The 21,469-nt window shown below is 44.6% G+C and overlaps 1 protein-coding gene across 1 annotated transcript in view; it reads right to left on the reverse strand.

Annotated features, from left to right (window-relative positions):
• LOC105890374 (PKHD1 like 1) overlaps positions 1–21,469 on the reverse strand; it is an 87,500-nt gene that overhangs the window by 27,672 nt on the left and 38,359 nt on the right. Inside the window, exons 37-53 of the mRNA XM_042710721.1 lie at positions 18,586–18,756; positions 17,126–17,376; positions 15,580–16,570; positions 14,929–15,177; positions 14,273–14,422; positions 13,827–14,001; positions 13,118–13,274; positions 11,634–11,790; positions 10,738–10,947; positions 9,499–9,628; positions 8,574–8,815; positions 6,459–6,595; positions 4,534–5,563; positions 3,993–4,184; positions 1,695–1,846; positions 1,388–1,547; positions 525–702 (exon numbers count right to left, since the gene is read on the reverse strand). Of these exons, the coding sequence (XP_042566655.1) occupies positions 525–702; positions 1,388–1,547; positions 1,695–1,846; positions 3,993–4,184; positions 4,534–5,563; positions 6,459–6,595; positions 8,574–8,815; positions 9,499–9,628; positions 10,738–10,947; positions 11,634–11,790; positions 13,118–13,274; positions 13,827–14,001; positions 14,273–14,422; positions 14,929–15,177; positions 15,580–16,570; positions 17,126–17,376; positions 18,586–18,756 (4,732 nt within the window). The remainder of the gene's footprint in view (positions 1–524; positions 703–1,387; positions 1,548–1,694; positions 1,847–3,992; positions 4,185–4,533; positions 5,564–6,458; positions 6,596–8,573; positions 8,816–9,498; positions 9,629–10,737; positions 10,948–11,633; positions 11,791–13,117; positions 13,275–13,826; positions 14,002–14,272; positions 14,423–14,928; positions 15,178–15,579; positions 16,571–17,125; positions 17,377–18,585; positions 18,757–21,469) is intronic.

Raw genomic sequence — 21,469 nt, forward strand, 5'->3', positions numbered from 1 at the left:
GCGTGTATTTACCTGGCTTGTCTGCCCTGTTTTTGGCTGTTATATCTTTAGTTAATCATTTAGATCTTCTGTGTTTTTTGGGACTTTCCCTTCCTCTGTTTTTTCTTCTGATCTGTGTTTTTCTCAGCATTGTTACACACTGGTTCAGCAATACGGTGGCCTCAAGGGTTCAATCCCTGCACTACACTGAGTTTGAAAAGATAATGGAAACACACGGTCAGGCCCTGACCAGCCAGCAGGAGATCAGGAGATCAGCTGCTGTGGCAGTTGGGCCAGACACCTCAGAATCTGACTCCTTGAGCTCCCGAAACCACCCCGGCCCCCCCGGATCAGTGAACGTGTGGGTGGGTGGCCTGACAGTGTGGTTGTGTGTGTGTGTGTGTGTGTGTGTGTGTGTGTGTGTGTGTGTGTGTGTTTGTACATGTGGCTGTATGTGTGTGTGTGTGTGTGTGTGTGGTTGTGTGTGTGTGCGTGTGTGTACATGTGGCTGTGTGTGTGTGTGTGTGTGTGTGTGTGTGACTCACATAAAGTCATCAGGCCTTCGTGAGGGCAGCGGGGGCAGTGTTGCTGGGGGAGGCGGAGGGGGGGGCTGGCAGGTGGGGTAGAAGCAGCTGAACACCTTGAAGTCCACGTTCCTGTCCACTACCTCGGGGTCCACACTGGAACGACGTCTACGGCGGCTGTGAGAGTCCTGTCCGGACACTGAGAGAGGCAGAGACAGGCAGATCAGTCTTATGTGTCTTGTGCACGGCAATCAGTCTTTCATCCAGTGCACTTTACATGCTAGTCAGTGCAGTCAATATCTTAGCCTTACAAGTTAGCATCATAACCAGTGCAGTTACTGTGCTAGCCAGTGGAGTCAATATCTTAGCCTTACAAGTTAGCATCATAACCAGTGCAGTTACTGTGGTAGCCAGTGCAGTCGATATCTAAGCCACTTAAGTGTCCTAACCAGTGCAGTGAATATCTTAGCCTGTCAAGCTGTTCAATGTCTAGTTCACTGGAGTCAATGTCTTATCCACTGCAGTGTGTGTAGTGAGTGTGATGCCTAGAATTAGAAGTGGGGTATGCATATATTAAAAGTGTCTTGAGTTGAACCAAAGTCATTAGGTCTTGGCCATTATCTAACTTCCCGAGGACAACTCCTCAATGCGCTCAGGATTCTCAGGACACAACATGCACACACCCTGGCAGTAGTGTGGTTGTGTTACTATTACACAAAATATGATACATAAACCTTTTATGATATGTGGCAGAAATATTGATATTTGAAAGAAGGGCATTGGTTTCAACCACATCAAATTATTCTATTGAAGGGTCGTGAAACAGACACAGAGGAGAAATGGTGGTCAGAGTTGACCACTAGGGGGCAGTAGAGACACTTTACCTAAGTAGTACAGGTTGTTGGTGTTCTCGTCGATATACCAGTCTCCATTCACATTATCATCATTCGTCAGAGGGGAGGAGGAGCCATTTCTCTTGTCCATGATGAAGAAACTGTCTGGACTCTGAGTCAGATTGTGGTTGATGATGATGAACTCGTCGCGCTGTGAGTGTGTGTGAGTGTGTGTGTGTGTGTGAGTATGACAGAGGACAGAGAAGGAGGAAAGAATGGCCAAGATGAGAATTAGGAGAAACTAAAGAAAACCTAAACCAAACACTTCAGCTTTATTTTGATGGGTCATGTGGCTTACCTTAAACCCATAGAAAGTGGAGTCATATGATATGTTGGTGATCTGAGCCACGCCATCAAAGTGCCACCTGTATGTCTGTCCAGACGGAAGCATCGCCATCCAGCCAAACTTGTGAGTCATCCTCTTCTTCATGTATGGAACCTCACTTGCACCTATAGAGCAAACGGTGCAACACTCTTGATTATCAGGGTATAGAATGTGTAGAGATGCTAGAGATGCTAGTGCTAGATGCTATTGAGGCTAGTGCTAGCGATGCTATGGCACTCTTGATTATCAGGGTATAGAACAGTGGCGGCTCCTGAAAAAATTCTCAGGGGGGGCAATTTTTTCTATAATGATTAAGGCGACCCATTCAGTAAGTACATTAAGTTAGCTGATTAACTCATACAGCAATACCTTTTTGTCCACTATTGGCAGCACACAACAGTAATATGTCCCCTCTTGCTACATAACTAGAGTAGCAAGTTACAGGTGGAAAGCTATGGAAGAAAGTTGCATCCAGGAGCCTTCATAAGCAAACATGATGTGGCTCCACATTAAATTATCCCACTTTTTCATTATCCACGTGTCTCAAATGTTGTATGATGTAACATAGCTTAACAGGACACATGATATGTCCAGTAACATCATAAAGAAGGGGTAACATAAGTCAAAAACAACAATATTTATTGACTGATCTTGAAAGTATTGGCTTACAAAAGCAAAATAAGTCATCACATAAAAAAATATTCAGTGTTAGTGCAAGAAGCGAACTGTGAAACACACTGTAAAACCTATGAAAAGTGACAGTGGTATATGAAATACAGACCGCATTAGCCACGCGATTTTCTTTCGTTCCAATTCTTGGATGTATAATTTCCCTCCCTTTGTAGAAACCTGTTGAATGGATACATTTGGTCTAGGAAGTCCTCATTGTTTTGTTGTCAATTTATCTTCATTAGTACGCCGACTAAAAAGGAGTTTCTGTCAAAAGAGCGAATCGAGTTATTGCACTGGACAGGGCAGCCATCTTGACAGAATATGCCTCCGTCGAAGCTGTATGACGTTCGTATAGGCTTTTACGTCCACTACTTATGACAAGACCAGGAGGGGCGAGCCCTCCCGGAAGCCATAGAGAATGCATTGAGAGCTCTGTTTTGTGAAAAAAATGGATTTAACATGGGAGTCAATGGGAGAGGTCTGGGGCGATTTTCATTTCGCCCCAAATCGGCCCAGAAGGGGTGGGGCCATTTGAAGCACGACTTTAGGCTGACTGAACGACTGTTACCTGATTCGACAATGACATACAGAGGCAGATCAGACGGTCTAGTGGTAGAATCCGACAGAAAAAAAATTATTACATTTAAATGCACGTGTCATTTACGCGACTTAGAAAGATATTGCGTTTATAAATAAGGAGTTGTTTTTTTTTTTTTTTTTTTTTTTTTTTTTTTTTCCCTAGGCAGTGCGTCGCCCCAATCGTCCTTATGGACGAGCCGCCCCTGGTATAGAATGTGTAGAGATGCTATTGCACTTGATTATCAGGGTATAGAATGTGTAGAGATGCTATTGAGGCTAGTGCTAGAGATGCTATTGCACTCCTGATTATCAGGGTATAGAATGTGTAGAGATGCTATTGAGGCTAGTGCTAGAGATGCTATTGAGGCTAGTGCTAAAGATGCTATTGCACTCTTGATTATCAGGGTATAGAATGGGTAGAATAGAATGTAGATAGAATGGGTTTTTGTCTAAGATACAGAGTTAAGATTTGTCTTGTTTGGAGATTAACACAGACAGATATGGCAGTAAAATCGTTATCCAAAAAATTAAGGATTTTGATTATCAGGGTATAGAATGTGTAGATATGCTAATGCACTCTTGATTATCAGGGTATAGAATGTGTAGAGATGCTATTGCACTATTGCACTTATCAGGGAAAAGAATACTTCCTTTGCTTGTGGTACTATGTGTAGACATGCTAGTGCCTCCACAAGGGGTCACCTTTGTGTCACTTTTGTGAAATCCTTCACACTTTTTCACTCACTATTTCATGTGCGTCTATGAATGTGCACTTGTATGCATATGTATGTTTGTGTGTGTGTGTGTGTGTGTGTGTGTGTGTGTGTGTGTGTATATGCGTATGTGAATGCACACATGTATGTATACAGTATGTGCATAGAGGACTCACCAAAGTCATTGGAGAATATGGCGAGGTTGCTCTCCAGGGAGGTGTGTGTGTGTGTGTGTGTGTGTGTGTGTGTGTATATGCGTATGTGAATGCACACATGTATGTATACAGTATGTGCATAGAGGACTCACCAAAGTCATTGGAGAAGATGGCGAGGTTGCTCTCCAGGGAGGTGGGCGTCGGGTGGTTGAAGGCCAGGCGGTGGAAGCTGACGCTGGGATCACAGATGACCCCGGGGAAGCCAACGCTCCAGTCGTCGTGAGATGTGCAGAGGGCCGGGTCCAACAGGGGGCTCGCTGGCACCACCTTACTGCCCGCAGAGCCTGGTCATAATATAACATATTACAGAGGTCATAACATAACATCTTACAGAGGTCATAACATCTTTCAGAGGTCATAACACATCAAGAGATCATAACATGAATCTGGTTATCAAATTACATATTATAGAGGTCGTAACAGGAACCTGGTCATGACAGAGAGGTCAGAACATGGACCCAATCAGGTCCTTGCGAGATTGGTGAGGTATTGTTGGCAATGATCTAATCAACTGTGTATGTCACAGCAACGATAAAAGATAAATATTCATCTGAAGTTATTATTTAGATGTATAAGTAATCAAAGTAACCAAAGGCCTCGGAGCCCATTTTGTGGTGTGTGTTGTTTGAGTACCTGTGAGGGAGCCATCCAGGTCGACGAGGTTGACCTCGTGCTCCCACCTGAAGCCAGCCTTGTGGGGCGAGTTGTAGTACTGGATCCCAGAGAACCGGGCCCCCCATCCCCCGCAGCGCTCCTTGCAGGTCCCGTCAATCGCCGCCACTCCGATGGCCGTGCAGCCTGGCCGGTCAAAGTTCATGAATGTGCTGGAGAGGACGCTCATGCCGTCGTCCAGCGGCAGGATGACCCCTCTGGTCGAGCAGTAGTCATCGCCCAGCAACAGCTCATCCACGTGGCCAACCAGGGTGCTGTTGACCACCGCCGCCCCGGCCTCCTCGCTGAAGTCCCGGACGTAGCTGCTGATGATGCGTTTCCCCTCGATGCCCGCCTTCTCGTTGTTGACCATGACGAAGCCGTTGAACTGCACGGCGCCCACGTCCACCCACTCCGCCCCCTTCTCGCAGTTCCAGGCGGTCAGCGAGCGGAACACGGCGGGCTCGGGCACCTTGCTCCGGCACCTGCCGTCCCTCACCGGGTAGTACTCCTTGAAGATCCACAAGCCGAACCAGCCCTGGGAGTGGGCCGTGTTGTTGGCGAACTCGCCCAGCGGCACGCGCTGCTGGCAAATGTTCGGGTCGTAGCTGGGACCGTCGGGATTCTTGTGCATGCGGTACCAGAACCCAAAGTGGGTCCCGCCAACAGCGGTGTTGTGCCGGATGACGTTGTTGGGGTTGGTGACCCAGTAGGCGGCCGGAGTGACGTCGTCGTTGAGCAGGCTGGTGCTCTGCTTGACGAACACGGCCAGGTTGTACTGGAGCACGTTGCCCGTCTCGATGCCGTCCTCGATGAAGAAGGCGCCGCCCATGATGTTGTAGATGACGTTGCGTTCCACCAGGAGGCGGTGCGTGTTGTGGATGGTCACGGCGCGGTTGTAGGTCTGGTGGAGGGCGCAGCCGCGCACGTAGGACTTGAAGTTGACGTCGCCCATCAAGTGCCAGTGGATGGGGTAGCGGCCCAGACGGAAGGCCTGGCCTGCGTTGAAGATCTGTGGAGGGTGACACACTCTAATGAGACCCCTCCCAGGCTCTCCAATGATGCGTCATCATAATATCCAATATTCCAACATCTAATATTCCAACACATTCCAACATTCCGATTCTAGCATCAACACTGCAGTGAGAGTGCATCATAACATAGAGCTGTGTTCTGTAATACAATGAATATTCCTGAAAACAGGATTAAAAATCTGAAACTTCTGAATTATAAAAATGGGATTAAAAGTAGGTAGCTGTTAAAGAAAAGGATTTAGTCAACATTATCATTTCCTTATGGAGAGAAGGATTAAACTGCTAAGTCGTCCCAGTAGCTGGTAGTAGTCAGTTCATGATGAATATCAAAAAGTATAAATGCACACAACAAAAGTTATGGAGAAAGAACCTCAGTGATTATGGGACTGTACCTCAACGTGTTCAATCCTGCCGATGGCCAGGTTTATCAGTGATTATGGGACTGTACCTCAACGTGTTCAATCCTGCCGATGGCCAGGTTTATCAGTGATTATGGGACTGTACCTCAACGTGTTCAATCCTGCCGATGGCCAGGTTTATCAGTGATTATGGGACTGTACCTCAACGTGTTCAATCCTGCCGATGGCCAGGTTAGTGATTATGGGACTGTACCTCAACGTGTTCAAAGCTGCCGATGGCCAGGTTAGTGATTATGGGACTGTACCTCAACGTGTTCAATTCCGCCGATGGCCAGGTTAGTGATTATGGGACTGTACCTCAACGTGTTCAATTCTGCCGATGGCCAGGTTAGTGATTTATGGGACTGTACCTCAACGTGTTCGATTCTGCCGATGGCCAGGTTAGTGATTATGGGACTGTACCTCAACGTGTTCAATTCTGCCGATGGCCAGGTTAGTGATTATGGGACTGTACCTCAACGTGTTCAATTCTGCCGATGGCCAGGTTCTCTCCAGGTCTGGGGGCGTGGAACATGATGCAACCTCCAAACTGGTCACTTCCTGTCTCCTCTCCAAACCTCCCCTGGAAGCAGGTCTGTGTCGCAAACTCACCTGACCCCCCCAACCAAGATGGATATAGTTTATATTTGGGCATTTAACTGCTGTACAGTATGTTCACGATATACTAAACATTTGCGTTTAAAAATCACGTGGTATCACAAAAACGATAATCATTAACACAGGGTATACTGTCGATTATATCTTTCAAAAATACCCTATTAACACTGTTGGTGCATGCGCGAGTACAGTTTTTACATTTGCATCTTCAACACTTTACTAAACCATGAGTCACATCTTCAACACTTTACTAAACCATGAGTCAACACTTTACTAAACCATGAGTCAACACTTTACTAAACCATGAGCTGTATCTTCAACACTTTACTAAACCATGAGTCACATCTTCAACACTTTACTAAACCATGAGTCAACACTTTACTAAACCATGAGTCAACACTTTACTAAACCATGAGTCAACACTTTACTAAACCATGAGCTGTATCTTCAACACTTTACTAAACCATGAGTCACATCTTCAACACTTTACTAAACCATGAGTCAACACTTTACTAAACCATGAGTCAACACTTTACTAAACCATGAGTCAACACTTTACTAAACCATGAGTTGCATCTTCAACACTTTACTAAACCATGAGTCACATCTTCAACACTTTACTAAACCATGAGTCACATCTTCAACACTTTACTAAACCATGAGTTGCATCTTCAACACTTTACTAAACCATGAGTCACATCTTCAACACTTTACTAAACCATGAGTCACATCTTCAACACTTTACTAAACCATGAGCTGCCTCTTCAACACTTTACTAAACCATGAGTTACTAAACCATGATTCACATCTTCAACACCACTAAACCATGAGTCACATCAACACTTTACTAAACCATGAGTCATATCTTCACATCTTCAACACTTTACTAAACCATGAGTTGATCTTCAACACTTTACTAAACCATGAGTTGCATCTTCAACACTTTACTAAACCATGAGTCACATCTTCAACACTTTACTAAACCATGAGTCACTAAACCAAGAGTCACATCTTCAACACTTTACTAAACCAAGAGTCACATCTTCAACACTTTACTAAACCATGAGTCACTAAACCAAGAGTCACATCTTCAACACTTTACTAAACCATGAGTCACTAAACCAAGAGTCACGTCTTCAACACTTTACTAAACCATGAGTCACTAAACCAAGAGTCACATCTTCAACACTTTACTAAACCATGAGTTGCATCTTCAACACTTTACTAAACCATGAGTCACATCGTCAACACTGTACTAAACCATGAGTCACATCGTCAACACTGTACTAAACCATGAGTTGCATCTTCAACACTTTACTAAACCATGAGTCACACACTTTACTAAACCATGAGTCAACACTTTACTAAACCATGAGTCACGTCTTCAACACTTTACTAAACCATGAGTCACACACTTTACTAAACCATGAGTCAACACTTTACTAAACCATGAGTTGATCTTCAACACTTTACTAAACCATGAGTCACATCTTCAACACTTTACTAAACCATGAGTCACATCAACACTTTACTAAACCATGAGTCATATCTTCACATCTTCAACACTTTACTAAACCATGAGTCATATCTTCACATCTTCAACACTTTACTAAACCATGAGTCACGTCTTCAACACTTTACTAAACCATGAGTTGCATCTTCAACACTTTACTAAACCATGAGTTGCATCTTCAACACTTTACTAAACCATGAGTCACATCTTCAACACTAAACCATGAGTCACTAAACCAAGAGTCACGTCTTCAACACTTTACTAAACCATGAGTCACTAAACCAAGAGTCACGTCTTCAACACTTTACTAAACCATGAGTTGCATCTTCAACACTTTACTAAACCATGAGTTGCATCTTCAACACTTTACTAAACCATGAGTCACATCTTCAACACTTCAACACTTTACTAAACCATGAGTCACATCTTCGACACTTTACTAAACCATGAGTTGCACACCTGTGTTAAAGCCGTCTGGACAGGCCTCCACCTGATCGTTCCACTCAGCGTTGTTCGATCCGCGCACCACAATGTTCCTGGTGAGGAGTCCCACCTCTGCCCTGGCCTCGAACTCCGTCCCATCAGGCAGCGTGACGGACACCCCCAGATGGGTGTACTCCAGGGGCTCCGCCAGCGTGAGCGTCCGGCCGTCCGAGGACACTGAGGAGATGATCCTCACCTCGTTCTCTCTCTGGCTGTGCCTGTGGGAGTCACACACACAGACACACGTGGCTGGTAGGCAAGGGTGCTGATTTTCAAGGCTGACTTGCCATGAGATTGATGAAGATTGACCAAAACAACAGCTTTTTTTTTCAGCATGAGACGCATTGAAGTCAATGGAATGTTCCGGGGTGCTAGCGTGAGATACGAATCAAACGTGTATGTCCTCAACCCTGTGGTTGGCAGCTGATAACTTAAGATGTGCTTTTAACATTGTGCAAAGCATTTGGAGTCAAGGTTTTTATTTTTAAGGATCGGATGTCATTCTCAGGGTAGTTTGGGCAGTATTTTCAATAGTAACACCGGTGTTCCGATCATTTAAGGCCATCAAGTCAGGCGCCTCTCTCCCCCTCTCGAAGCGCGAGCCTGGGTGATAAAGTCAGCTTTAGACTTCACTTTTACTGGCTTTAGCCTCTCATTTATTTATTTCAGAGCTTAAATAAACTGCGAGCTGAAAAAGCCCTTTGGGGAGATGAGGACTAAAATCAATGGTGTTGAAAGCAGGCTCTTTTCATCAGATCAGGTACTGAACACTATGTCTGTCTGCTTTCTGTTTTCAATAAAAATATATCTTCGTTTGAACTTTTTCTTCTTGAAATACAATCCAAAGGTGATTGTATAATGAGTGGTATCAGGTGCCTATCGTGTTGCTGCTGGTGTTTACCTGTGACCAGTGGTGGCGATGACCACCTGGTCTCCGCTCCTCCAGGTGACCGGATGTGTGAGGACCAGCGTGGACTGGCCGCTCCCAGCCGTCTGGGCGAGGCGGGTCCAGGTGACGGGGACGGGGATACCTGGAGAAACCGGTTGAGAGCGATACAGACCGTAAACAGAGAGCTGTACTGCGGGGGCATTGGTGGGGACAGTGGTGTGTATGTCAGGGGATTAGCACCTCTCTGTGTCAACTCCTACCCGAGGGGGGCAGTCTGACGTAACTTTAGCCCCTGGGGAAGGCAGTTTTCGGACATTTGTAATCTAGTCTCTTTTAGAAAGGAAATCGTGTAAATCATGATTGTGGAATCATGTTTTTCTTTTATTTGATATGAGATATTTACGGTTAGACATGAACCAGTTGTATTGCTATACTGAAGTCATGAAAATGATGAAGCATCTCTGTGTTCATCTGCTGTGAATTAAGACTTCAAACACACTACATTTAGTCATTTAGCAGACGCTTTTATCCAAAGCGACTTACATATGTGCGACTTACAATGTATACACAGTTTACATTTACACTGATGGCACACTGCACATCAGGAGCAATTAGGGGTTCAGTGTCTTGCTCAAGGACGCTTCGACAGGGAATCGAACTAGCAACCTTCTGATTACTAAACGACTTCTCTACCACTGTACCACTGTCGCCCCGCTGTACCACTGTATGCAGTCACCTGGGTGCGCCCCCATTTCCGTTCATGGGTGTATCACTATAAAACATTGGTACAGGGGGTAGAGGAGTCGTTTAGTAATCGGAAGGTTGCTAGTTCGACTCCCCACTCCTCCTTACCAAGTGTGTAAGTGTCCTTGAGCAAGGCACTGAACCCCTAAACTGCTCCTGATGTATAAATGCAATTTCCTCGTACGTCGCTTTGGATAAAAGCGTCTGTTAAATGACTAAATGTAAAAATATTCATTGATTGTCATCTTTACCATCGAGCGTCATGTTGCCGTACATCCTATCTTAATAGACTGTTCGAAATCAACGGTTTTTGAGATAACTTCCCCCGAAAGGACCTCTCTCGTCAGACACCTGTCCAACTAGAGATCAAGGATTAGACAGCTATCTAAGAATCCGAACACAGCCCTGATGTATAAATGCAATTTCCTTGTAAGTCGCTTTGGATAAAAGCGTCTGTTAAATGACTAAATGAAAAATGTAAAAATGTTCATTGATTGTCATCTTTACCATGGAGGTCCAGCACTCCCTCTCGCACCCCCAGGGTCTTGGCTCCGTACACAGGCAGCTCGGGAGAGCGCAGGTGCCCGTGAAGCGTGATGATGGCCTTGTGCTGGAACGGTTCCTCCTCGGTTCCGACCTGCAGCGCTCCTCCGTCCGTGATCAGGATGTTCTCCGCCTGAAGTTCTATGTCCTGCTCATCAAACACCAGCTTTCCGCCTATCACAGGAGGTCAGGGGTCAGAGGTCAGGACACGAACAAGGGTTAGACATTTTATTTGGGAAAGGGTGTTAGACTATTCAGTACTATTTAATCTACAGTATTCTAAAAGAAAAAAAGGTAAAAAGAACAAGAAACATAGAATATGCACTTTACCCACAATACACTCAAACTAAAACTGAAAGTTCATTTGTGTATAAACTGTAAGGTAAACATGAATGGCATGGATCATATAACATTTTAATTAAAGTGTAAAATAGTGTGAACTAACTCATATACAGTGTGACAGTTTATTGTCTGAGGTTGTATGGTACAGCAGGGTGTCTGTCCACTGAATCTCATTTGTAGCTCCACGTTGGTGGAATGAACTACCCAGCACTACCAGAGCAGGGGCGTCCCTCTCTACCTTTAAGAAGCTTTTGAAGACCCAACTCTTCAGAGAGCACTTCCCGTCCTAACTGGCACTTCGACTAGTGCGTAACTTGCAATTACAGCAGTTACATTTCTGCACTTCTTTTTTATTTCATTTTGTTATATTTCTTATGTAAAGTAGTATTTATTGTTACACCAGGTTCTATTGCTCGTAGCTTGACTATTCTCTCCCTTGTACGTCGCTTTGGACAAAAGCGTCTGCTAAATGACTAAATGTAAATGTAAATGTAATGAATCAGTGAGCCGATGCTGACCTTGGATGAGGAGCATCTTGAGCACAGGGGTGCTGGCGTCCAGCAGGATGGTCTGGCCCTTAGTGATGACGGCGAAGGAGCCCTTCTCAGGGGGAGAAAGACCACCCCAGGTGTACCGGGAGGACCACACATCTATGTAGAAGAAGTCCGCCTGGTCCTGCAAACACAGACGAAAGAACACAGGGGTGAGCAAAGTGTGTGTGCTGTGTGTGTGCAGTGTGTGTGCAGTGTGTGTAAAGTGTGTGTGCAGTGTGTGTAAAGTGTCACAAAGTGAGTCCCAACGGAAAGACAAACATAAGACAGAGCAAGTTAGAGTGATAATGACAAAATGAGTGAAGCTGGAATATTCAAAGTAATTCAAACAAGTCTGATGAGAGTTTGTCTTCCATTCCAAAATCTTGAAACCTACACTCTACCATTTACTGAACAACAACCTGTTTACACTTTACCATTTACTGAACAACAACCTGTTTACACTTTACCATTTACTCAACAACAACCTGTTTACACTTTACCATTTACTGAACAACAACCTGTTTACACTTTACCACTTACTGAACAACAACCTGTTTACACTTTACCACTTACTGAACAACAACCTGTTTACACTTTACCATTTACTGAACAACAACCTGTTTACACTTTACCACTTACTCAACAACAACAACCTGTCTACACTTTACTATTTACTGAACAACAACCTGTTTACACTTACTGAACAACAACCTGTTTACACTTACTGAACAACAACCTGTCTACACTTACTGAACAACAACCTGTCTACACTTACTGAACAACAACCTGTCTACACTTACTGAACAACAACAACCTGTTTACACTTTACCACTTACTGAACAACAACCTGTTTACACTTTACCATTTACTGAACAACAACCTGTTTACACTTTACCATTTACTGAACAACAACCTGTTTACACTTTACCACTTACTCAACAACAACAACCTGTCTATCAATTCAATCAATTCAATCTTATATAGCACTTCTCTAAATAGCCGAAGTCGCTTTACAGAGTCCAGAGTCCAGTAGTCATTCATACACAGTCATACCGGTGGTGGTAAGCTACCTCAGTAGCCACAGCTGCCCTGGGGCAGACTGACAGCGCTAATGTCTACACTTTACCACTTAATCAATAATAACCTGTCTTCCACCTAGCTTCCATACTGAATTATGTGTGAGGAACTGTGTGTGTGTGTGTGTGTGTGTGTGTGTGTGTGTGTGTGTGTGTGTGTATGTGTATGTGTGTGTGTGTGTGTGTGTGTGTGTGTGTGTGTGTATGTGTGTATGTGTGTGTGTGTGTGTGTATGTGTGTGTGTGTGTGTGTGTGTGTGAATTTGATGAAGAGCCTCCTCACCATCGGAGCAGTGCCCCTGTCCCCAATCTGAACTCACCATCGGAGCAGTGCCCCTGTCCCCAATCTGAACTCACCATCGGAGCAGTGCCCCTGTCCCCAATCTGAACTCACCATCGGAGCAGTGCCCCTGTCCCCAATCTGAACTCGCACTTTAGTCTCCTGAGACCTGGGCTGGGAGTTGGTGACGCAAACGAGGTGTGTTTGGTTGGCAGACTGCACGTCACACACAGATCCGGCGATGGTCACACTAACTTCACTGCTGTTCGTGCTGCAGAAAGAGGTGAGAAACACTTGAGAAATGTGAGAAATGATATCAGTGGAATTTCATATGACATTTCCTTTCATATCTTGAATTGTATTGCATTGAATCTGCACTGTGCACATATGAAGGATAAAGGTTGTACAAAGAGTGTTCAGACTAGAAGAATAATTCTACATTAACATTATTAATTCCATTATTGGCATTTTAATATTTGTATTCTGATTATTTTATTAATTTAAGTTTTCAATGTTATTTGAGCACTGCTACTCTTAATACCTGCAAAAACACCAATCATAACCATCTTCATGATATTGTCATGTATGTATTCAATGAATCTATTTCTGTTAAAACCGGTTCACTTAACTTTGACTTAAGTGACAGATTTCAGGTATCTATTCATGACACTGAGTTCAACATAGCATGAAAAACACCTCCAGCGAGGCATAGGAATCAAAACATCTCTGGTGCCAAAAACAATACAGACTCTGAGACAACATGGTCCCCAGCCTGAGGCGCTAATGTAAGGGGCTCCCCCTCCCTATTGTGTTCCGCCCGCACCTGAAATTGGAGCCGGTGATCGTCAGTCTCGTGCCCCCGGCGGTGCCGCCTCGGCGAGGCGTGACCTCGGTGACCGCCGGCGTCAGGGAGGATTTGTACGAGTATCCATTTGATACGTTCACAGAGTCTTTGCCGTTCATCACCGTGACTAGGCAGGGTTGCTCCGCATCACTTCCTGTGAAGAGCAGACGCATCACATAGTCTGTTAACATGCAGGCACGCAGCTAGAAATGCAAGCCACTGAAGTACGCACATTTAATCACAAACATCTCAAACGCCGTGATCTTGTGTTATTTTAAAATCGTACATTCCTTCTCGAATCAACAAAGGCTGCTCATCACAGAACAATAGAGAACAAGAGGTCGTAACTCTTAGATAACTTCCAATGAACTGTTAAATCCTTTAGATAGGATCTCTTTTGTACTGGAGATGAAATGCCATCTTACCGTTGGCGGGCGGGACCTGGCAGTAGAGGTGTGTAGAGGTGGACGTGTCCCTGTGAACCTCACACTCACTCTCACAGATCCACACCCGGGAGGAGCTGGGCTCGAACCCGGTGCCCTCAACGCTCACGATGCTGCCCCCACCAACACCCCCTACCAGGGGAAAACACACACAAGTAGGACGACAGAAAGACATCAGTGATCTGCACAAATAAACATCAGATTCAGTATAAAATTAGAACACAAACCAATAACCTGAGCAAATTGTGCTGAAACATTCACAAGAGCAGCAAGAGAACTATACTCAAATATTTTCAGCATATGAAAAAAAATATTAAGGAAAGTGTAAAGACATTTTAAGAACACTCATGATTGAATTGTCAAAACACATTTGAAGTTATTCAGATTGAAATATCTGATTTAGGTTTATATTCGGAGGCAAAGTTGATATGACCTTTAACTGAACCCTGAGGTCGATAGGCAAAGGTGATATGACCTTTAACTGAACACTGAGGTCAATAGGCAAAGGTGATATGACCTTTAGCTGAACCCTGAGGTCGATAGGCAAATGTGATATGACCTTAAGCGAAACCCTGAGGTCGATAGGCAAAGGCGATATGACCTTTAACCTTACACTGAGGTCGATAAGAGTGTTTTACCTTCGGAGGGAACCACCCCTGAGAGACGGAGCTCGTAGCTGAAGACCTCCTCGGACGTGGCGTAACCTTTCAGTTTGTGCTGAAGCATGATGGGAAAGGTGCCGCCGGCGTGCTCACCCACGGCACACGTGGCCTGAGTGTCCGTTACCGTGGCAACGTTGCAGGCAACACCGTCTATCTCCACGGAGATGAGGCTGGCGTCAGAACCAAAGCCCGAGCCCGTTAGAGTGATGACTGTGTTGCTGGGTCCTGATAGAGATGGAGAGAGGAAAGGTTCGGTTTGGATTAGTATGACATCAAGGTGTTTATACTGTGCAGAAGAACACCCACACACCTACATCAGTATGAAATGAATGATCAAGCTCTCCACAGATTTGGGTGAAATGCAAAGCAGGGTTAGGTTGACATTACCATGAGTAGAGTACACAGTTCAAATTCACAAATTCATATGATTTTTTGAAAACTGTTTACTACAAAGTTGTTTCATGGATATACAAAAATTCAAAAGAGTTTAAATGCTTAAAAGACATCAGAATGTCAGATGTCCATCTCAACATTTTTGCTTTACTACTGAAAATGCTTTTAAAAACTCTAAAAGGTTGAAACCGTAAAGAGTTGCTTTGTTTAAAAAAAGGCTAAGTTCGTTCCTACCTGTTGCCGGGCTGACGTCGGTGACCTCAGGTGTGTGTGCCTGTGAGTAGTTAAAGGTCAGCGCCGGGTACAGCACCTCCAGCACCTCCACGAGCACCTCCACCAGCGCCGCATCATGAGGAGGGGTCAGGCAGCGCACCTCTCCCGGCGTCACCTCTGTGATCCAGCAGGGGGCGCCGTCCAGGCTCACACTGGTTGCTCCCGGCAGGAACCCATTACCCATGAGCACCAGCGGGGTGCCCCCAGCCGTGCTGCCCGCCGCGGGGCTGAGCGTGGCACGGGCGTCGCTGCTCAGGGTGGCACCACCCCCCCCCTGCGCCAACCCCCGGCTCATCACCACCACCCTCAGCGGATGAGAGCCGCCGGGCAGCGGGCCAACGGAGAGGGTGATGGTGGTGTCGGTGACCTCCGTCACCTCAAGGCTGATCCCTCCGGCGTGGACGGACACGTCGTCGACATCGCTGCCGAACCCGGTGCCGTTGATGACCACGGACGTCAGGTTGCCGGTGACTGTGTCGGGGTGTACGCCAAACACGTGTGGTGCCAGCGAGGCGGAGTAGGTGAAGGTGCAGTCGCCCTGGCACGAGGAGGCAATGCTGCCCACGTGGACCACCGCAGGCCCACTACGGTCAGCAGTGGAGGACGGGGCCGTGCCGCACACAACCATGGTGTAGTTCGCCCACATAATATCACAAGGGAGGCCGTCCACTGTGACAGCTACGTTCTCTGAGAACCCAGAACCGCTGATGGTCAGCTTGGTGTGCCCGGTGGTGCTGCCGCTGGACGGGCTTACTGAGTCCACCACGGGCAGAACCACGAAGCGCCGGTCATACTCGCTGGGTGCGGTGTTGATGGCAGTGCCGAGGTTATTCACTCGGACAGAGACAGGAAGTGGGATGCCAATGTCCGCGCCACTGTCTGTGCGGAGCTGGCAGAAGATCTCTGTCTGTGTGTTGTTGACAACCTGGCAAGGGTGATCTCCAACCATCACCTGCATTAGAGCACATCTCAGTCAGTCACTCTCCTAAATGTGCTCAAATAGAATAATCGCTTTATTTTCTCTGCAGTTATAATTGCTCTGTAAACACCGCACAACAAATATTCATCAACCTTTACCTATTTAGGCAGACACACTTATCCAAGAACAAGCTACAATTTGGACATAGATTCAAAGATTAAAGAATCTATGAGTTACTTTGCGCATAGCAAAAGTCTTAGGAGTTGAATTCAAGTCTCCTTAAAACATCTTAAGGTGTGTTGCATCATTTCAGGGATGAACTAAAATGAATATACGTATATTTTAAGGAACTTGTTATTGTACCTCTAAAATGAATATAAGTATATTTTAAGGAACTTGTTATTGTACCTCTAAAAAGAATATAAGTATATTTTAAGGAACTTGTTATTGTACCTCTAAAATGAATATAAGTATATTTTAAATAACTGGTTATTGTACCTCTAAAAAGAATATAAGTATATTTTAAGGAACTTGTTATTGTACCTCTAAAATGAATATAAGTATATTTTAAGGAACTTGTTATTGTACCTCAATGGCACAGCTCTGGGTGCCGAAGCCCATGCCCTGGATGTGGATGAAGTCGAGGGCGTGGCCGCTGGCGGGCGAGATGGCGTGCACCGCAGGACTGGCACAGCTGCTGAAGCTGAAGGAGAGGCCTGCGCCCCCCGAGGAGGTCCCTGCGCCCCCCGAGGAGGTCCCGTTAGAGGAGGCGGCCGAGCCGGGGCAGTCAGGGGTGGAGGGGACGCACTCCTCCACAGACCTACTCACTCGACTCTGGGCTGCAGGGGAGTGGAAAAAAGGCTCATTTATCTTATTTTTATTTATTTTTTTATTTTTTTGACACTTTTTTTTTTTTGACACTTTTTTGACACATTTTTTTTCAAAGTTTTTTCACAGATACAGAGGAACAGAAAAGTAAACAAACACACAGACTGACAGAAAATAGTACAAAAACAAAAAACTTGACAACCATGACAACCATGAACATGCTGGATTGCATTGATTCCACAAAGTGATCCTAAAACATATACAGTTTTCAAACATCAACCTGTCATTGACATTTAAATAGAGTCCATTTCACCCATTTCTCTTCACATTGTTCTGCCTGTACTCTTAATCTGTGTGTTAGTTGTTCCATCACATACATCTCACTCACAATTTTCAGCCATTCATCTCGAGTTGGGGGACCTGGTTTATACCATCTTTTTGTAATGGCTTTTTTTGCAGGCCGCTATCAAGATTTTGAACAAGTATCTGTCTGTTCTTTCATTTATCTTATTCTTATTCGTCTGTTTGCTTGATTGTTTCATTGCTTTGTTTTCTTTTACAACCTTGGTCAAGCATGACGGAGTAGACATCCTGATGTGTCATCTAGCCCAGTGGTTCTCAAACTTTTTGTCCGGGGACCCCATAAAATCCATTTGCCAAGTCTCGTGACCCCCCACACATTTTGACAGGATATTATAGGTCTAAATTCAGTTTCATCTTGAATGATGAGACTGCTTGCTGGGACAATATCAGTTTTCATTATCCACCCTGATGTAGTAGAAAACACCATTTCTGATTTCTGACTATACAGCATGTCAAAGCCTAATATGTTGATGCACAGGGCAGCAGGATCATTTCGCGACCCCCAAAAAACGTTTGGCGACCCCACTTGGGGTCCCGACCCCTAGTTTGAGAACCACTGATCTAGCCCAATGTTGAGGTCAGGTGCATGGATGAAACACTTCACCACTTCTCCAAATTATTTGTAATAATAATGTAATGTAATAACAATTATAATAGTGGACAAATGTTAGTAATGTATACGAGGTGATATATGATCCATGATATTTGATGAATAACATTGTATCTGTTTTATGATTTAATATCAGAACGGATACACTGTGATGTTTACCTGAGATTGTGTTGGCACTCTGAGATTCTTCTGAATGAAGAGTGCATTACAAATAAAATGAATTATTATTATTATTATTATTATTTACCTGGTCTGATCAAAGCAGCGAAGTCTCCCACAGTGACGTGCAGCTCGATGCTGCTGTCCTCGACCCCTCGGACCGTCACCGACCCCTGCAGACTCTTCTGGTTGCTGTCGTCCACAAAGCCACTGCTGTAGTAGTACACACCAGGGGACGTGAACTGGTAGCGGAAGAAGCCTGGAGGAAGAGGAAGAGATGATGAAGAGGATAGCTGGATGTGGATGGAGGAAGAGGAGGAGGAAGAGATGATGAAGAGGAAGAGATGATGAAGAGGATAGCTGGATGTGGAGGATGAGGAAGAGGATGAGAAAGAGGATAGCTGGATGTGGATGATGAAGATGAAGAGATGATGAAGAGGATAGCTGGATGTGGATGAGGAAGAGGAAGAGATGATGAGGAGGAAGAGATGGTGAAGAGGATAACTGGAAGTGGAGGGAGAGGAAGAGATGATGAAGAGGATAACTGGAAGTGGAGGGAGAGGATAGGAGGCTGGGTGAATGTGCTGAAACTGATATTACTACTAATTCAAACTAACTAAACTAATATAAAACTACCTGATTTTTAAGGAAAAAATTAAACTTTAGGTTTTCTCTTGTGAGACCTCATGCTATATTAATAGTTATTGTTATAAATATTAGGTTGCAATATTCTCCAAATCTTATCAAGTGCAATTAACTGTTGTCATGGATTCAATAAGCAAATCAATCAATTAAGCAATCAATGCAATGCATCCAATGTATTATAAGGGATCCTTTGATGCCCATGCTTGAAATGTGCTACTTATATCTTTCTTATAAGATACTGACCGTAAACCCTACCTCCCATTTTATTATATACATTAAAGGATAATTTGCTGAACTATTTAGCAATTAGAAACTTAAAGTGGGGTCATTAGTGGTACAGGAGGTAGAGAAGTCGTTTAGTAATCAGAAGGTTGCTAGTTCGATTCCCTGTCGAAGCGTCCTTGAGCAAGACACTGAACCCCTAATTGCTCCTGATGTGCAGTGTGCCATCAGTGTAAATGTAAAAAAAAATGTGTATACATTGTAAGTCGCACATATGTAAGTCGCTTTGGATAAAAGCGTCTGCTAAATGACTAAATGTGTGTGTTTCTATGGAAGGGTACAATTGTGTGTGTGTGTGTTTCTATGGAAGGGTACGAATGTGTGTGTGTGTGTTTCTACAGAAGGGTATGAATGTGTGTGTGTGTGTTTCTACAGAAGGGTATGAGTGTGTGTGTTTCTATGGTCATTAGAAGACTAAAAATGGATGTTATGTTATATATAGGCAGACAAACCTGTTTGTGGCCGACCACCGGAGGTGGAGACTAAAATGACACACAACATACTGGATGGGTGACATTTTCTGCCGGTCAGTGGTGTCTGTCAGCAGCGATGCCTTGACTATTTTCCCGTGTGAGCATGACAGCAGGCCCCAGGACAGCACAAACAATGGACGGTATTACGCAAAATGATGGTGTTTGTTTCTTATGTCGGGGGGTTTCTGCCTACGCCTTGACAACCAGCACGTGAGACGCAAGACATATGCGGTGAAACGGGAACATGCAGTTCCTGTCTCGGTTGAGTCAAGATTTCAAAAGAGTGTCCTCACCTTTCATCATGGCTGCTTTGAGGTTTTAAATGTGTGATGCAACGAGGTGGAAATATTCCACAAGAAACCTCCTTCGGTGAGAACTTTACCCAGAGTTCTAGAACACTCAAAGCTCAATGGCTTTAATATCTCTTGCTGTGTCATATTAAACTCAAAGCTCAATGGCTTTAATATCTCTTGCTGTGTCATATTAAACTCAAAGCTCAATGGCTTTAATATCTCTTGCTGTGTCATATTAAACTCAAAGCTCAATGGCTTTAATATCTCTTGCTGTGTCATATTAAACTCAAAGCTCAATGGCTTTAATATCTCTTGCTGTGTCATATTAAACTCAAAGCTCAATGGCTTTAATATCTCTTGCTGTGTAATATTAAACTGTGTATAATCCTATAGTGCAGCTAGACATTAAAAAAGGACACTGGTGCTTACCACTAGACTTACTACATTTAACCAGGTCACTATTGTGAATGTGTGAATCTAACCAGGCCACCATTGGCAATGGGTGAATCTAACCAGGCCACTATTGGCAATGTGGGAATCTAACCAGGCCACTATTGGCAATGTGGGAATCTCCTCCACTTTTGCCTGCTTCCTTAAGTGAATCTAAAACACATATGAAAATAGATGTCATGCTTAAACAAAAAGGTGTTTAGCAGACGCTTTTATCCAAAGTGTTTTACTCACAACCGACAGTGACTGGGAATCCTACACCAGCCAGTCCCTTACAGAGCGGTGACACTAACCACTTCAATACTGTTCATATCAGAGTGATGATGACTGACCACTTCAATAGTGTTCATATCAGAGTGATGACGGTAACCACTTCAATAGTGTTCATATCAGAGTGATGATGACTGACCACTTCAATAGTGTTCATATCAGAGTGATGACGCTAACCACTTCAATAGTGTTTATATCAGAGTGATGACGCTAACGACTTCAATACTGTTCATATCAGAGTAGATGTCTGACCACTTTGTTACGACCCCCTGTGCCCTGCTTACCCTGCCTGCAGTCCCTATACTGGCCATATGGAGGCAGCAGGCTGTGGACCTGCAACGGAGCATAATGAGCGGTGATTATCCACACCTGGCGCCAGGTGTGGATATAAAAGCACTGCTACGCCTGATGGGAGGCCCCTTCTCAGCTTCCGCTACTCTCACACACACTTTTGACAAACGCTCCTACTCACGTACATATCCACTTCACGCATCCACGCATCTTTGGAAACCCCTAGACTTTCTCCTTTGCATCAGAGTGTTCATATCAGAGTAGATGT

This window comes from Clupea harengus, chromosome 19 (assembly GCF_900700415.2).
Source record: "Clupea harengus chromosome 19, Ch_v2.0.2, whole genome shotgun sequence".
NCBI lineage: Eukaryota > Metazoa > Chordata > Actinopteri > Clupeiformes > Clupeidae > Clupea > Clupea harengus.